The 17534-nt window shown below is 44.6% G+C and overlaps 1 protein-coding gene across 1 annotated transcript; it reads left to right on the top strand.

Annotated features, from left to right (window-relative positions):
- Nucleotides 1-809: 809 nt before the first annotated feature.
- On the top strand, nt 810-16517 carry LOC126546177 (short-chain dehydrogenase/reductase family 9C member 7-like). The gene is made up of 5 exons (XM_050194318.3): nt 810-1336; nt 6125-6331; nt 9790-9972; nt 11590-11722; nt 14600-16517. The coding sequence occupies exons 1-5, from the start codon at nt 1132-1134 to the stop codon at nt 14943-14945; spliced, it is 1074 nt and encodes a 357-aa protein (XP_050050275.1). The 5' UTR covers nt 810-1131; the 3' UTR covers nt 14946-16517.
- Nucleotides 16518-17534: the final 1017 nt, after the last annotated feature.

Raw genomic sequence — 17534 nt, 5'->3', positions numbered from 1 at the left:
CAGCAAACAATTAGTTGCGCTTGGTTTTGAGCAACAAAACCAACTTTACGTGCCTTCACCAGCCAAGCTTAGCCGTGTTAGGCCTACGAGCCATAAAATCCACACTCGAATTTGGAATCAGCGGCGTCTAATGAATCAATCTTCATAACACATGCTAGTTGAGAGAAAGCGATAATCGTAGTCACTTCTCCTAGCTTGCGAACTTCACGCGTTACCGCGAATCAAACCCAGTTTGGTGCTAGGTTAGAGCCGTCGCTTCGATGAGTGCCGCCATGTTTGTTGACGCAAAGCTTTTGGGACCGCTATTTGGGCTCCCGCTAAATCGGTGAAATAGCGTTCCCAACGCAAAACCCAAACGCTGTTTGCGTCTCGCGCATGCGCAGTGGCTTCGACGCTATTTCTTTGGGGCCCCAAAACGTTTGGGGCCCCTATTCTAAAAATCTCTAATGACAGGGATGACGATTATGACCAACATCATCATCATCATTATGAATCTGTAAATGGGTAAAACGAGGTGACAGAAAACAGCAAATGTCGCGCAGTGCGATTCACATTCAAGAACCTCTGAAGGATGATGGTGTACTTCTTAAGTCGCCAGTCACAGCATCCACAATCAGTTTAAGCGCCTGATCCTATAAAGCGTCTTAGGCGGGTAAAAGGTTCAGCTTCTTTCATCAGTGCACGAAGTTTGCTTTCACCCTTCAGCTCACACTGAGAGGAAACGATAACTGCGTAAGCAAGGATAAAGAAAACGGAGCCATTGTTTCGGGACGCCTTTCTGCTCAAATTCACCTCATTCGGCCCGAACGTGCGCTGGGTACGGCAGTATAATATCTAGTCGGCCGCTATTACGCAAGAATTTTCCCGCAGTTAATTATAGGATCTTGTCGCAATCATAGACGGCTGGTTCTTTCAGAGCAGTCGTCGGCATGCCGATCGGCTCCGGCAGCAGCATTCTTGGTTTACCTTTTTCTGTCCTTTCATTTTTATTCTTCGATCGTCGCGTCTTCTTTCCTTAACGAAGCCCTTGCAAACGGAGCCACATTTTTTCCTCGTGCAAGCCGCCTCCCTCCCTACCTGTGCCCCGATGCTTGCGGTATTAGTTGCCTCGTCCATAGGCACGTGGCAACCATGCGAACTTCGTGGATACTGTTCGCCGTGTTCACGTTGCTCTTCTGGGAACTGTGGGATCGTGTGCCATTGCTTCACCAACTTGGAAGCCTTGCAGGATCTCTGGTGATCATCCTGTTCGCGTCCTACTGCTTATCCGGCTTCGTATGGAAGACCTTCTTTGTCAAGCATCTGTCCTGCGACGGTAAAGCTGTTCTGATCACAGGTGAGTGTTGATGGTTTATTGATCCAGATAGGTTCACAGAAAGAATGGCGACTTGAAGGTATCAACCATGGCCGGATGTGTATATTTCCGCTTCGGGATTTGTCGCAATCTAGCAGTGAAGTTAGCCTAGTTCCAATAAGTGCCCCGTGGAAATGTTGGCACCAGGCTCCAGGCTTAAGTTTTTCGGTCACTGTTGATCACTGATAGTTATGAGTGCGTTAGGTGCAGTAAAATGTGCGGTACGAATTTATTTGAATCTTACCCTTCATATAACACAAGGAAAATGAGTTGTGGCAGATTGCCTGCTGCAGTTATTTTTCGCAGAAGTCTACGGGATAATTCAGAAGTACAAAATCTCATTTCTCCTTGTTTGCGTTTAGTCGGGATTACTAACATTATGAGTTGAACGCGACATCACCTTACGCCCCAAACAATACGTTAACAGCACGGTAACAAACTATATTGAAGCTGGTCCCTGTCTTGATTGACTGGCTAAGCTGTTTCACCGCAAACTGACACATGATCCAAGATATCTCCTGTCTTTTTTGCTTTTATTTAGGTAACACTTAAATGGCAATAGACTACGTGCGTTGAAAAAAGTACGCTGCAACTCACTATATCTGGAGCTGAGTCCTCGCCAAGTATTTGGAACTCCAAACTTTCACAGATTTTGTCATTGGTACATCAAGAGATCTTTAAAGTCGTTCGAGCTGTGTCACAACAGGATTGCCCCAAAGCGATGTTTTGGTTATGTGGTATAGTCTTTTATTTTTAAACATGACCTGTTCGTTTCTTCGAAATAAAGAAAATAGACACCCAAGAACGGCGCTGCCGCACAAAATCAGGCAAGTGCACAAAAGTGAAGCCCTAATTTGCTTATGTCGTCTTTTTTTTTTCAGCGGGCGCTTCTGCCACCTCCGGGCCGTGATAGCTATTACGAACTCCCCCCCATAAAGCAATGTGAAAGGCATCCGAAACATAACTTCCTAGGGACTCAGAAATCCAGCGATTTTGAAAGAACTTAGTTTATGAAGACGCAGTCATGCACCCGGTAACATATGTTACAGTGAGTTTTCGTCAACGGTTCCAATGATACAAGCGAGCATTAGCTAATGAGGAAAGCCTCCGTTTTCTACAATCTTAACGGGGAGCTAAACTCCATGTTTTGCCAAAAAAAAAAAAAAAAAACTGTGTGCGAGGGTTCCTGCATTTATTTATCGGAAATTCAGTCTCCCATTTTCCAAGGCATCGTAAGATGAATGACAATGCCTCAAAAAATAAAGGATGACTGCTCAAAAAAATATATACGCAAATAAATAAATAAGCAAGGTGACAAACAAACAAACGTACACAGCCCAAGCACTGTGTTTTTTTATCTTATGCAACAGTGCCTTCATTTTCTTTTTAAAGAAGAATCAACGAATGAATCAATCAATTTATTTTTTTTACAATGATGACACTTTTCTGCTCAATAATGACAGCTAACAGCCTTGATGCCATTAGCAGATGAAACAGAAAAATACAACAAATGGCAGAGAAAGCGGCGTAACTGTGCATGCGAGAGGAACGACAGGAGAGTTGAAGTTGTGGAGAAAGTGCAAATATAACCGCGCAGAACGAAAAGTGGGAACGCCTAACCCCGTCCTGAAGAAGAGCTGTGAGGAGCTCACGTGCAGTTTTCTTTCAATATATAAGCCACTTTCCCAAGTAAAAGAATGAAACAACAAAGAAATCAACAAACGCTGTAAGTGAAGCACTCGCTGTATTATCCTCAACGCAACCTTGCTTTCAGGGGCTCCTACAGATTTATGCGGTAGATAAGTTATTTCCTTTTGGTCAAGGCCTGCGATGCATTGACGTCCTGTTGTTCAATATGCTTGCCTAAACGTGCCTGTTCTAACTTCAGAGTGCTCGTGCGAGACAAGAGTTGCCTGTGGCAATCATCAAATACGTCTCAAACCATTATTTTATTATTTTATTTCCGATCCGAATTCACAAAGCTTTGCGTTCGTACGAGTTGTATGCCACTGGCTGGCGACCTTCTATATAATGATACGCCCAACATCACGAGTGGCTGGCAAGTGTTCCTAGCGACATTTCTAGCATCAGAAGGTTTTTTTTTTTTTTTTTGTGAATTCTGGCCCTGACCCATGAATGCACTGCTGGACAGCCTTTCCTGTGCGCATTTTATTTGTTATTTTTTATCTTTAATTGTCGAAGCAGCAGTAGAAGCTAAGTAAAGCTGCGAGCAGGTTCTTGAAATTATTGTGATTAAGCGAAGGAAAGATGCTGCAGTTACTACTGCAGTATTGTTTATACACTGATGAATGCTTACGGAAGCGCGCGAGCAAAAACGCCAGCAAGCTACCGTCGGTCTATAGTGTGATTAGACAGCATGCACAATCACAGCCAATGCAAAGAGAGTAAAACATCTTTATTAATAATGTTTGAATGGCGAGAGCAGTGTGGGAGGAACCCTCAGTCCAGGGTCCCTAAGATGATTCCGGCGATGTTTCGAGCCCGTTGTATCACAGCTCGGAGGACCTCGGGAGGTCCGTCGCGGAGGGCATCGTCCCATAGCTCTTTGTTGCGTAGGGGATAAAGGAGAGTTGGCAATGGAGGAAAGTACCACTCAGCTGCCGCTAAACGGAAATCCCGCGTGTTTTCACGTGCGGTGACCCTGAGCAGGGCATCCGCCCCGCCTGCCTGCTTGACGGCCTGCTTGTCTGGACGAACTTTTTTTTTTTATTGCGCCGCTATCAAATGTGAGGAGTGTCTACCTAGACGAGGTGGTTATTTGCATCGGTGAAGTAAAAACAGTGGCCAGTTTTCGGCGTCATTATAACGACTCCGCCATCCGCAACGCCATAATTGTTTTCAGGACAGTGTCCTTTTCCGTCATACATGTTTTACAGACACATACAAGATGCCGCTCGTACGACTTAAAAGGATGGGAAGGTACGCATGTCAAAATGGCTAAAATCGAGATCTCAAGTTATGAAAGGGGGTAAGAGGAGGAGAGAAGGAGACATTGAGTTGGCGTGCACTGTAGTCGCCGACGCATTCGAAACATGAGCGGTGTGTCACAGACGATCGTTAAGCTCGTTTTACTTCAGCATTCACAGCAGCGCTTTTGAGGCCTTCTGCAGCTGTGATATGTGTGGAACAACAGTCCCAAGATATTGATCAGTGAAAAACCTCTTCCGTGTAGCTAGTTTACAGCGATGTAGAGTCAAGCTTTTCAACTTAGACAAAAGTACAAGCCAGGCTAGGTAGAGAAAATTGCTGATGAATGAGATTCGGTACTCTTTAAGGATTTAGAAAAAGTTTAACAATGTCAGTATATTTAGAAACACCAGGAGGCTCAATCACAATGGCCGCCATATTAGGAAATGCACAATTATTACAAGCAGGATTTTAGGAACTCAGAGTATTCGAGGAAAATGCAACAAAAAAAGTTATTGACGCGGGAACACGCTGCTGCTCTAATTTCATCTTCAAAGAGCGGTGGATTAAAGGGGGTAGGAAGGGGATAGAAGCATGTAAGATGTTCTAAGATGTCTTACTTCGCAACCACAGGTATTGCAGCCGACACAGTCAATCATTCCTATGAAGAATGAGTACGCGTTGGATAATATAGCGCCCATGCGCAATGGACATTGTATTGTTGGTTCACATCAGCGATGACCTGGAGACAAGTACAGTTCCATAAATAGTTGAGTAAATGAAAACACAATGGGGAGTGAAATTGGGCAAGTGCCACTTCTGCAGTGCCATAGCATGTGCTTGCTTACATAAGTATAGGGCAGCGTCAATTGTCGGTGAAGGCACATAAATTGAATTTCTTTCATCATGCGTCCGTCCCGCCGTAACAGTGAGGCGAGAACACGCAACAGAAGCAGTATATTGTATTCCAGGCCACTCTATACATTGGAGAAATGATCAGATACGTGACGTCTCTTTTCAGGCAGCGTCATATTGGTGACAAATGCACAGTGAAAGTCAAACACGAGAACACAGAAAACGGCAGGAAACCGATTCTCAACGATTTCAGGTTAGCTTGCGATTCCGCCCGTGCGATGTTGCGTGAGAAAGGCAGATCTTATGTCCATTGATGCGATTGAATTGTGCAGGAGAAATGACGTAAAACGCTCTTGTATCAAAATTTACATTTGGGTTGGGTTGTGGTCGTATAACATACAGCATACCAAAGAGTCTACATCGGCGAGTTACCACCTCAACCCCCCTCCCCCATTTACCATATCGGGCATATATGCTTTGAGATGGCGTTTACAGACGTCGCAAATCCAAAATTTGGTTATGTGGCCCGCCGTTACGAAGGAGTCCGGGTGAAATTTGACATCTTGGGTGTTCTTTAAGGTGCACCTGCATCAAGATATACGATCGTTGAAACAGAACTGCTTGTTGGGCTAGTTGGTGCTTGCTAAAAGACATGTTTTTTGCCACAATTGAACACACACAAAAGGAAGGCACATAAAGACAACACGGGCGGCACTTCCAACTGATTTTTTTGGGCTGTGACCCATGAATATGTATACACATACACGCATGCGCTGGACACGATCGTTTCTTGGATTTCGCCCCCATCGGCATGCGGCGGTCGCTGCTCCCATCAGTATCTATAAATAACTTTATTCCAACGGCGTTCAGTGGTCTCCTCAGTAGATAATTTCTGCATTAAACATGCATTCAAATGCCTATTTAAAGTAAGCTGAAACTTAATGTTTAGATAAACGATTGTTTTGAATTGACGAAACTGTTTTCCAGGTTGTGACACCGGATTTGGATACGCACTCGCTACTCGACTGAGCCGAGACGGCTTCCTGGTATTCGCTGGATGCCTCGATTCCAAAAGTGAGGGTGCCAAGGCCCTCGGCAAACTGCGAAATGTGACGGTGCTTCAGATGGACATCACCAAAGCCGAGCAAGTTGAGGCCGCATTCGAAAGAGTTCAGCAAGGACTGGGTTCCAGAGGTGCGTACTTTACCGCTATCCCATAGGGTTCGCGATCTTTCGGATACTGGGCCGTACTTCAAAGCTCCGCGTGCGACTAAATATGACTCGTCTATGGAGACGTTTGCATTACCACCAGTACAGGATTGCATATCTTGGGAACACTGCATGGCTTGGTCTTGTTGCTACACGTTCAGTTTTCATAAAGGGCACTGAAAAGATTAAACAATACATCTTAAGCTAGAGAGAGTGAACGATTGGGGAAAGAAAGAGGCACTATTTCCTTCAGCCATTAGTGAGCAAGGTTCTCTCTTTCAGGTTCTTCCTATTCTACGATGCGACTTGTAGGATACAAAAGCCAGCTGCCGTTTTGTTTATTACACTACAAAGGCAGACATTTCTTTGAAAATCACGGTGCTCCTTAATGCTTTTAAACTAAAACTCGCCTGCTCACTGATTTGAGCGATTTTCGCACTAAGAAGGCTGCATATTTAGACATTTAGTTACAAATAGAAGATCTACCTTACCTGCCCTAAAGAAAACAAGCGTAAAACGAGAAAGTGCCCATATAATTCAGTGAATGCCCTGCCTTAATGTTTTAAAAAACGTCACCCGCCGTATTTTCACATGACAAGCACGGGCTAATAATTCTGAAACGTTGTCGAAGTTGTGACACCGCGTAACGACCTCTCCCTTCCCCACTTGAAGCGAATTAAAGAGGCGCCATACATACACCGGTGCTTCTCGCAACTGCCGTTCCCTGTGTGCAAGCATTAAACGTCATATTTCTAATGCGGAACACACTTTACTTGACATCAGCGAGCTTTGTAGCAATTCAAAACGTCCATGCGTCGTTATCACACATCTTTAGACACATTGTTAGGGCGCTTTGAAAAGTAACACAAAACTTCGCTTCTTTTTCTTCCTTTGTTTTTTACATGGTTACGCTGTAATGTATGACAACCTAAGAATTCAGTACGATTTCCGCTTAAACAGCCGCACTGTGTCCATCGTTCTTGCTTCCGCGCTCAAAAACATAGTTACGGAAGGAAACCTATATCGGAAAGAAGTTCGCTTCCACCACGATGTCAGAAAACTTGGCGATCATAATTGTTTGGCGCGTCCACGCAGATCGTATTTGATTTTGAAAGTGGTACAGATCAAGTAGCGGCGTTATGGACGAAGTCACCAGAAACAAAAATGAAATGATACACAAGCAATGTCAAAATTATTTTGTTTCCTTCTGGTGTACCGTGGCGCTATAATAGGTTCCAATAAGAGCCTTAGTGGAAAGTGATGTACATTTGACACACTACTTCTTTAGTTGTCACCAGCCGTAGGCACTCGGTGAGTAAAATTTTACGCATGCCAAGGGACGAAACGCTAATTTATACCTCTCCAGCGTAGAAAGCAGCAGCCACCCCTAAAAATCCTTCACATAGATGCGCCACTCTAGCAACTGGCACGTCAAAGACAGCGAAGTTCTATCATTGAGTTCTCGCACTCTTCGGGGGTAGTACTATAGGGGTGTGTTTGCTGGCTCATCACTGTAGGGATCTGTTTGCTCGCTAGGAGTATTAGGAGTGCGTTTGATGACTCAACTATGGCTGCTGCGCTTGAGCGCACTCATGACTGTCTGCTGTCAGTGACAGCTCCCACGCAGGCCGCGTTACAGCTCCACGGCGTCTGCTATCACCGCCGCTGCCGTACAAACTAGGGTGCCTTGATCTCCTCTCCCGCCACTCCGTACAGAGTGGAGACAACCGCGGCGTCAACTACGGCGTTGGGCACGCGAATGAAGGACGCCGTAGGGATGCGTTGCCGGCGCTCGTGTGCATCTGCCATTTCCGTGCACAACGCCTTAGTAGATGCCACGGTTGTCTGCACTCTGTGCGGAGCGGTGGGCGAGGAGGGCATTGAGGCACTCTAGTACAAACTCGCGTGTAGCGACACCGGTGGTAAGCGACTGCACTCGCTGCATGACTCGGCAACCATCTGGAAGTGGCAAGCATGTCTGTTTTGGCGTCTGTTTCGGCTGACTGCGACCTGCGCGTTCAGCGTAACCATCGCAGCCCATACACGATGAACAGGCGCGTGCCGATACAAGCGATGAGTGAAGCTAATCACAACAACCGCTTTTGGGAACGTTGGTGTCGCGGCGCCCGGGTGCGTATTCACGCGGCACACATTGTTGGATTTCGTGCGCTATGAGTAAAGTGCGGAAAAAAGTATTTACGCTGGACAGAGCGCGATGAAAACGACTGAATGGAAATATTCTTTAGGACGTCATATGTGCTTCCTCGACGGAGGCCACGACGTCAAGGCAAAAATGACATAAAAAATAGTTTAAGTTAAACTTCTCTATGTAGCTGGATAATTCGTGCAGACATATATATATATATATATATATATATCTGGGCGACGGACGAAGACTGAAGACTAAACGCTGTAGGTCTAATAATCGTGTGCAGTGGCAAAGCGATAGCGACTTGCTACGATTATGTTTTCCAAGTTTGCGAACAAGGCTATGCTTGAAACGTCAGTTTGTTGATAATGATGAATGAATGTGAATGTAGTATTGTACCAGTTGTTTTATATGGGCTTCGCTAAAGCTAGCTGGGACAACAATACATACTAATCCCTAAATCTAAGCAACAAATGAAAAGAAATAGTGAAAGAAAAGCTACCAGAAAGTGTCAGAAAGACATAAGGGTGGTGAAAAGTACTCAGCAAAAGGTTTAAATCAAGTTGTAGATACACCGACAATTTAAATGGGCCTCTGCGTCGACCACACCGTGTTCCTCCTAGGATTACTGTCAAATATAAAAAAAAACTAGCTGAAACAAGAATATCCGAAGAAAAACAGAACTTTACGTATATGTAGAAACGTACATGAGGAGACCCATGTAAGTGCTCCTGTGTGTCGTCTCCACTTGTCCTTTTCTAGAGCGCGTTTTCTTCGCCAAAGTATGTAGTCCACGAACTAGCCCAATTTAGCATTCTGTCCAGACCACAGACAAACATTACCGAAATATATAGACCATGTTCGCTCTGTCGTATGTTATTATTACTGTACATATTTAAGTTATGCACATAAATACAATCGCAGAGAGGAGAAAGAGAGCTAGCTGACAAATGCCACTAGCGGAGGCATAACGCTTGCCGGCTCTCTTTTGCACACAGTCTCAAGCATTCGTCATTTGATTACACGTGATCGCGGAGGCTTATAGATTTCATTGAACGCCGCAACGCTTTAGTCACTCTTTTTTGCCTCCCGCTGAACGCTTCTCTTCATAATGTCACCTTCTTTGTCTTCTCCCTCTCCATGCCCATAGTAGTGTAGCCAACTGCCCTCAGCCATGTTAACAGTTTTACTTCTCCTTCATAACTTTTGTTTTCACCTGCCTTATTCCTTTCTTCCATACTGCTGGCCTTAAACACAGTCAACAGGGAAGCATTGTTTTCTTGAAACATTTCAGTTCTCTGGTCCGTAGTCGCCAACGCTGGTGTACGGAACAATGGCCTGCTGGAGTGGATCACAATGGAGAGCATCATCAAGATATTCGACGTGAACGTCTTCGGAACCCTAAGGGTCATCAAGAAGTTCCTCCCGATGCTGAAAAAGAGCAAAGGACGCATGATTGTTGTGACTAGCCCGTTTGGTATGCATAACTACGTGAAAGATTATTTTCTCACAGCATGTTATAGGTTTGTTCAGGGAACAGGTCTTTAATGCATTATGATTACATCTCCCTAACGATAAATCAGTTTGGCAGGAAAACGATCTCAGTGATTAAAGGACTATGAGTTTTGGGCCGGTTGATGCATAACGATGTGACGGTACACAGTGCGAAAACGCGCATGTCCAGGCATTGTTTGTCATGCAAGTGCTGCTTGTCGACGGTTGGCACGTGGTTGCTGGTATTTTTAGCTTTTGCTCGTCTTCTTTTGACTTCGGAGAGCCTGCATGTGTACACCATACATGAATGGAAGGCCCTCTTTCTTGCAGTAAATCTGGTGTGTCACGCCTTCGGGCTGTTTATTCGTCCCACAGATATTGCGGCCATCGCAACCTACTCTTACGTCATAACAAGGCTAGCAAGGGACCTTTCCTCCACAAGGTGTTCTAATACTGTGAGAAAAGACGAGGTTGCAACGGTAAAGAAAGAAGTGCGCATATCAAAGAGCAAATTCGTACCCATGGGAAACTGACTTCTTCATTCTTCTATATATAGAGATAAGGGCAGTTTCCCTCAGAGATTGAAATAACTGAGATAAAAGTGTTGCTCTGATTTAATTACAAAAAAGAAAGTTCCGTATGTGAGACCGCAGGATAAAATTTGCGCCATCTGCTGGCTAAGCGGAGCATTGAAAAATTGTTAACAAGGTTGCAAATGTATTAGTCCTGTGCTATTCTCACACGTATTGTCTTTATTTTTCTATCGTTCCAGTTAATGCTTCCACATAAAGTTATTCGTCGTATCCTGTGTATAGTGGCAGACTAGACAAATGTGTCGTTTGCCTTACAACTTTCCTATAGCAATTATTTATCGCTCTCTCGCACTCTATCAAATAGACTACATGAGTTCATTCCTGAGCATAGTGATACGCATTTAGGGACACGTTTTAGTGTCCGTAGTTAAATTAGTGTCCAATAATTGAGTGCAATCCACTCAATAGATCATTGTGGTACCACCGAGCAACGACCACATGAAGTTTGCTATTCGTAGGAGATGCACACAGCGGCTCAAGTGCGAAGCCTGACCAGCTTCAAAGACAGGAAAAACAAATAAATAAATAAATAAATAAATAAATAAATAAATAAATAAAGAAAGAAAGAAAGAAAGAAAGATAGAAAGAAAGAAAGAAAGAAAGACAGAAAGAAAGAAAGAAAGAAAGAAAGAAAGGAAGGAAGGAAGGAAGGAAGAAAAATGGAAATAAACAGGAAGAAACAAACAGCATTGGTTCTTTTACGTCAAGCATGTTAAAGAGATGTTAAGCTCTTCACAGTCTGGAATAGTTAATTAAAGACGATAATGTTAGATCTTCAGGGGCTCACGAGAGAGGACAGAGTAAGTATTCACAGATAGCTCCTACCCTAGAATTGTCCATACTGGAATATTACGGCCATTCCTGTGGCTGGAAGTATCAGCGAGGGCGAATGAAGAACAGCTGGGAACACTTGAGAAAAACGAAAAGCTTTGCAAATTCGTTTCCAGGGCTTCGTTACGTGCTGAAAACAAGGTACAACATTTTCGTGTGTTCTCCCTTCATTCCAGGGCACGTGACGATGCCGATGGGAGTGCCATATTGCATGACCAAGTACGCCTTGGTGTCGATGGTTGATGGGCTGCGACGAGAATGTCGAGGAAAGGGTGTGGATTTTGTCTCCATAGAGCCCATTGCATACAAGTAAGTTTTATTGTTGTTTGTTTGTTAACGCCACACCGATGGAGCGTAGGTTACATTAGGGCTGGCCATCCAAATACAGAGTTGATAAACACGCCCACACTACCCATAAACAAGTTTTCGCGACTACAAGGGATTTCAGTGTCAGTATCACAAAGTGTGAGTGACAGGATGAGCCTTCCGTGCCACTGGCCAAAAAAAAAAAGGCGTACTCAGTATGGTTGCATTTGTTAATCAGCCTTTTCGATAATTTGGAGCGAATTATGACACATTGAATATCACAGAACAAACGCACGATAGTTATTCGCTTCTTTATTCCCTCATGGCCAAAAGTCATCGAATGAAGTGAGCAAAGCATTATGCGAGACTTACAGTAACGTAGGGAACAAAATAAACTGTGTGATACATTCGCTGCTACAGTTATCCCCAATGTTCGGTTATTATTTCAGAAGCAGGAGGTTAACCATATTACTCACAATAACATGTAACGGCAAGAGCATTCTAATCAAAAGCATGCGCAGTGCAATAAACCTCACTGAAGACATTTATCTGATCCAACTTTATGCTGTGGTCGACCTGGTGCAGAACGCAAAGGCAGGCTCGTAATATGTTGATTTTGCAATGATTTATTGCGGACTGCTTATTAAAAAGTTTGAACCATCTCTTAATAAGCCTACATGACTCAAAGATTGAATAATTAAAGTGGCCAAAAGAAACAATCCAAGCTAAATTAAGGACATTTTGCTAAATTTGAGGTGTGATCACCCATAATTCCCACGCGCTCTTTGCAAAGGGTCCGAAACCCTATTCCAACTAATCTTATAATGACATAACTATTAAATTAACTCACCTCGCGAACATTTTGCATCAACAATATGCGAATCATTTAGGCACAAGTGAAGTTGCGTAATAACGGACGGATGAGCAGCATCCTCTCTTCTTTCATTTACACTAATGCACTGGAAGCTGCACAATTCGCGTTTACATGTGTACGGTAGATGCGTATCCTACTAATTAATCGTATCGGATATATCTATACGCCACTGTTTACATGAATGCGCATTTTCCGAATGTATGTATGGATGGATGGATGGATGGATGGATGTTATGAGCGTCCCCTTAGGAAGGGTGCGGTGGGTTGCAGCACCAAGATCTTGCTATTGTACTGCCTAATGTCCTACCTAGGTTAAACAATAAAAAAAAAACACTACAGTCTACCCCACCCAACTTTTCTAATCCCCTATTTCGAACTGTGCTTTCTGTCCTGCCAGCTAACGCCATCTAGTGTACAATTTGAATGTTAGTGATCTTTCTTCCCATAAGCTTGTTTTTCGCGGTCACGTCGTGAAATCAACCGAAAACATATGAAGGATGCCAGCTACATTGCGTCAGGATCTTCATTTGTCCACGTGTGCAACATTACGCGACGTTAATTTTGTGAAAATGTACCATATCGTATGAAGGTATTAAAGTTTCCTGAATATTTCCACGTCCAGTGGCAGTCGTGAGCTGCCGTCTTCACATCTAACTCAACAACCAAACCCTGGTCGTCCAGAGTGCCCGCGAACGGGCCGTCAAGCTCGGCTTGGCGGTCCCTACGTGGGACTAGCCGGGTGGCGCGGGGTCTCCCCTGCGTCTTCATTGGACCGAAATAAAGTTACTTCACTCACTCACTCATATCGTACGAACGTATTACAGTTTCCTGAGTATATCCACGTCCACTGGCAGCCGAGAGCTGCCGTCTCCACTTGTATGTCCTCACAGTGGACTTGACTACCTCAACGTCGCGAATCAAGTAACTGACCCATGTTAATTTCAGTGTTTGCTGACAAAACAGGCTGTTTAAGCGCGCACAATGTACTCACGAGTTATAAGAAATCGCGTGCAGCCTGATCCATAGGCCGCCATGTTTGTTTTGATTTCGCGCAGTGCGGCAGCAGCAACCACCGTTTATTGTTCTGGCTGTCCTGCCAGAGCAAATGCGCTGCCATAATTCCTGATATGATACGATTCTTCCTGCATAGGCCGCTGAAATGCGCATTTTTCCATCTCAAACGATCCCGGTTTGGCGCATTTGACGCGAGACGTCTTCCAAGTGAATTACCTCGTTTACATGAGACGCGACACGCTTTGAAGAATGCCGCCTCCTCCTCGAGTGCTCTGGCCGACGCCGCGCCGCTATTGGCCTAATAGCATCACGTGGGCCCTCGCGCCGGCTTCGAGGAGTGAAGGTGGAGGAGAAGAACGTCGCTACGTTATGAAGTTTAAGGGGCTTTAATTCCCCACATTGGAGGGTCCTTAGCAGGATTTGTTGCCTTTGTGGAACCACCCAAATACTGAACGTCTCGACAGCGAGCGAGACGGCTCGTGGCGGCACTCTGTGGTGTTCGCGGTATCTACGTCATGCTTTCCACGCTTAGCGTAAGCAACAACGTGCACGTGCGTGTGTAGACCTGCAGTGGAAAGATGACATTTTTCTTGTGCCTTTTTGCGAACCAAAACATAGATACTTTTTGTTCATTTGACTCAAATGAAGAATAATTGTATTACCGGAAAGGTCCTCAGAATCCCAAAATCAGGCAATGCATGACGTCATTGCCGCGGAAAGCAAGAAATTTTTTGCTGCTTTTGACACTTGATTGCATGTCTCCTGCTGCATGCAGCGCGGTAATATACGACTCACATGTTCAGAGGAGCCTCGTTGACAGATCGGCAACATTTTCTTACTACGTTCTGAACGCGCTTCGAGGCCCCTTTAGCTGCCATAGTAGCCACCAGCTGACAGAGATAGAGGAGCTAGATTTCCTCTTTTGCTGGAACCCCGTATTGTACCCACATTTCAAACTTTCTCATTCTGTCACTTATTTCATACATTCGCAGAACGCCGATCACGACGAATTTCGGGTCTCATGCCGAGACGCAGCTAGAGCTTCAGCAGCAGCCACCAGAGGTCGTGGCCGACTACAGTGCGGAGGAAATTCAGCGGTGGCTGGACACGCCCAGGCACCTCTACCACTTCATCATGAGAGACGATATCAACGAAGTGGTCGACGAGATGGTGTTGGCTATCCGGGAGACCGACCCCAAGATCCGCTATGTTACAAAGATCCGGCTAGGCGGCTTCTTGTACTATGCAGCCGCATTACTGCCTACAGAACTGTTGGACCTTTTAATCGGAGTGGGCCTCAAGATGCTGCCATTCGTGTCGCGAATGATGAGGACATAGGTGCCAGAAAAGCCGAGTGACTCTGTAGGAGTATTACTGAGTGATGAAATGTAAGGTAATTCGCCGGACGCGGAAATTTGCGCAAAATATACTATAGGGATTTTCTACGGTGCTGCTTGTGCTCGTCACTACTAAATAACCGTGCATTAGAATTACGGACAGTGCACTGATAAGCGCAAGCTCTATTCTAGTGGCGGCTTCAAATAGATTTCGGGGTCCCTTCAGTACCTTCTGGAAGCTCATTTTTCATCGCCGAGATTCGCCTTAGGACATTTTTTAGCCAAGCGTAACCTCCAACTTTAACGATTAGGTGCTGTTCATAACATTGCAAACTGGCCGAAAACACCATATAGATTTAGCGGGACACGTGCCCAAAAGTGTTGCAATTTATTGAGCTGCGATTGTTGCGAATATATAACGTTTATAACAAAAATAATGTTGCGATGTGCCTTAAAGGAACACCAGCATGACATTTAGTGTCCTTGAATTTTTTTCCCCCATTTTATTTACGCCCTTCTTGACGTCAAAACCACAGAATCAATGCTGGCAAGCCTCAAAGCATCCTTAAAAAGTAGCTATATTGGTGCTTCTTACGAATCAGTTTCAGTTGCTTTTCTTGTCAGGCGTATGTGTCACGACGTCATGGCGCTGATTTTGGTCACGTGAGGAGCGCCAACTTGTGACGTTTTGGCACTCGCGCCGGTTCGCTCAGACGACCGAGTTCAGGTACTGATGGAAAACGAGACTTTAACTGGTTCATAAAAAACAATTTATTACATTAACTTGAGCTTCTTCACGCTTGCCGGTATTTTTCTTAGGGTTTCCATGTCGACGATCACCATTTTAAACGATAAAGAAATAGTCGACATTGACATGTCCGTACACTTTTAACAGCCAATCCTTGCTAAATCGCTGGAATGTGTATCTGCAAACCAGGATTCCTACAGCAAACAAGCAATTGCAGCGTCACCTCTCATAAACATAGCCCGAAAGTTGGGAAATCTGCGAAATCCGGCGGGCGTGGCCAACTTACTCTGACAACTGTGCTAACAATTATTTCTATGCTGTTTCGTGCTTCCTGAAGAGACTTACTTTTTCGTCGTAAAAATACTGCGAACTTTGTGATGCTTACCTAAGTTTCCTGTTCTGACGCCATCTCTCATCAATTTTTTTTCTTTCCTTAGGTCGTGCCGTACTTGCGAGAAGTATTCAAGCGCGCGTTTCTGTGCGCAAGGGGGCCTGGACCTGTGGTACTTTGTATATTCAACACTCTTGACTGCTCTTAGACTTTCTGTTTGTTAACATCTGGGATTTCTAGCTCACTATTGCGATACCCTTGCCGGAGTCAGGAAATATGGCATTTTCTACAAATTGTTTAGGAACATCCTTTGTTGTGAATACATGTAGAATATTAAATTAGTTGTAATTCCCACCTGGCTCAGAGATATGATACGGGCTTCGGGTTTGAATACAGTGGTTTGAATTATTTTTGTGCCTCTTCCCGAAGAAGCAAATGTATAAACATTATCGATGAAGTTTCTTGCTACATAAATGATAAACATGACTCTTCCGTACCTATATGTGCTACAATATTGTTTCAGAAGCTTTGAAACGTAATGTGTGAAGCGCCTCACGACTGCCGACGAATTCAAATTCGACTTCCTTGCCACACATGTGAGCAGAATGCGGTTCCTATCGTCACTTATGACAGAGCTACATGCTTATAAAGATATATAAACCGAAGGCTGAATAGCGTGAGTGAACAGTATCATTGTTCTTTCTTTGGAGCGTGAAATTTTATGTTGATATCTTTTACATTAATCGTAAGGGCTACGAACCCCACACACGCATGAATATGGAACCATCGTGACATGAATATTATTTTTATAGTACGATGAGGAGTATTGAGGGCGAGAACTTACGGAATCGCCATCTGTCGGAAGCGCCTTCCTTGCGTATAGTATGAGGAATCGCGCGGCGCGCTCCTCATAGGTTTGGCTTACGGCGCTTAATGAAAACACGACGTGGCAGCCCTCCTGTACATTTCTGTAAGTACTGTCAAAACGAAGGAACTTTATTACTGCCGAAATAATAATCTTGGGCAAAGTGAAAGCACAGAATCATTTACAGACACTACCTCTTTCATAAATACGTACAGTGAAAGCCGCTGCACGAGGTGGCCGCGATGGAGTCTCCCGAACCGGCTTCTTGCGTGAAAGGTCGGCAATCGCTGAGCGCAAATTGTGTGAAATATGTTCTTCTAGTGGGCGGTCTGTATAACCAAATGGCGCATAACAGAACGAAGCCTCAATGCATGCAGCGATCGCACGGGTTCGCGGCGACCGACTTCGCTCCTGCATGCATGTCCACGCACAACGTTTCGCTTTCACTGAGAGCGTTTTCGTACTGTGCTGTGAGCTTTAGGCGGCAGCATATGAGCATCTCACAGTCCGCAAGCAACCACTGTTGCGTGTACGTTATCAGACCTGTTCAAAGGCAATTTCATTGTAACAAGGGACTACGACCCCTACGGCGACTCTGATGTGCTGTCGCGACGATTCAATATTTTTTTCTTTTAAATTCTTGGAC

This window comes from Dermacentor andersoni, chromosome 10, assembly GCF_023375885.2.
Source record: "Dermacentor andersoni chromosome 10, qqDerAnde1_hic_scaffold, whole genome shotgun sequence".
Lineage (NCBI taxonomy): Eukaryota > Metazoa > Arthropoda > Arachnida > Ixodida > Ixodidae > Dermacentor > Dermacentor andersoni.
Note: the sequence above shows the minus strand (reverse complement) of the source record. Positions and strands in the feature narration are given on the sequence as shown.

What these genes read in the sequence shown, in the direction of transcription:
- LOC126546177 (XM_050194318.3), top strand. Translation starts at nt 1,132, where the DNA reads ATGCGAACTTCGTGGATACTGTTCGCCGTGTTCACGTTGCTCTTCTGG. An exon ending in GCAAGGACTGGGTTCCAGAG is followed by an intron (nt 6,332 to 9,789) that starts GTGCGTACTTTA and finishes GAAACATTTCAG; the next exon opens with TTCTCTGGTCCGTAGTCGCC. An exon ending in ATAGAGCCCATTGCATACAA is followed by an intron (nt 11,723 to 14,599) that starts GTAAGTTTTATT and finishes ATACATTCGCAG; the next exon opens with AACGCCGATCACGACGAATT.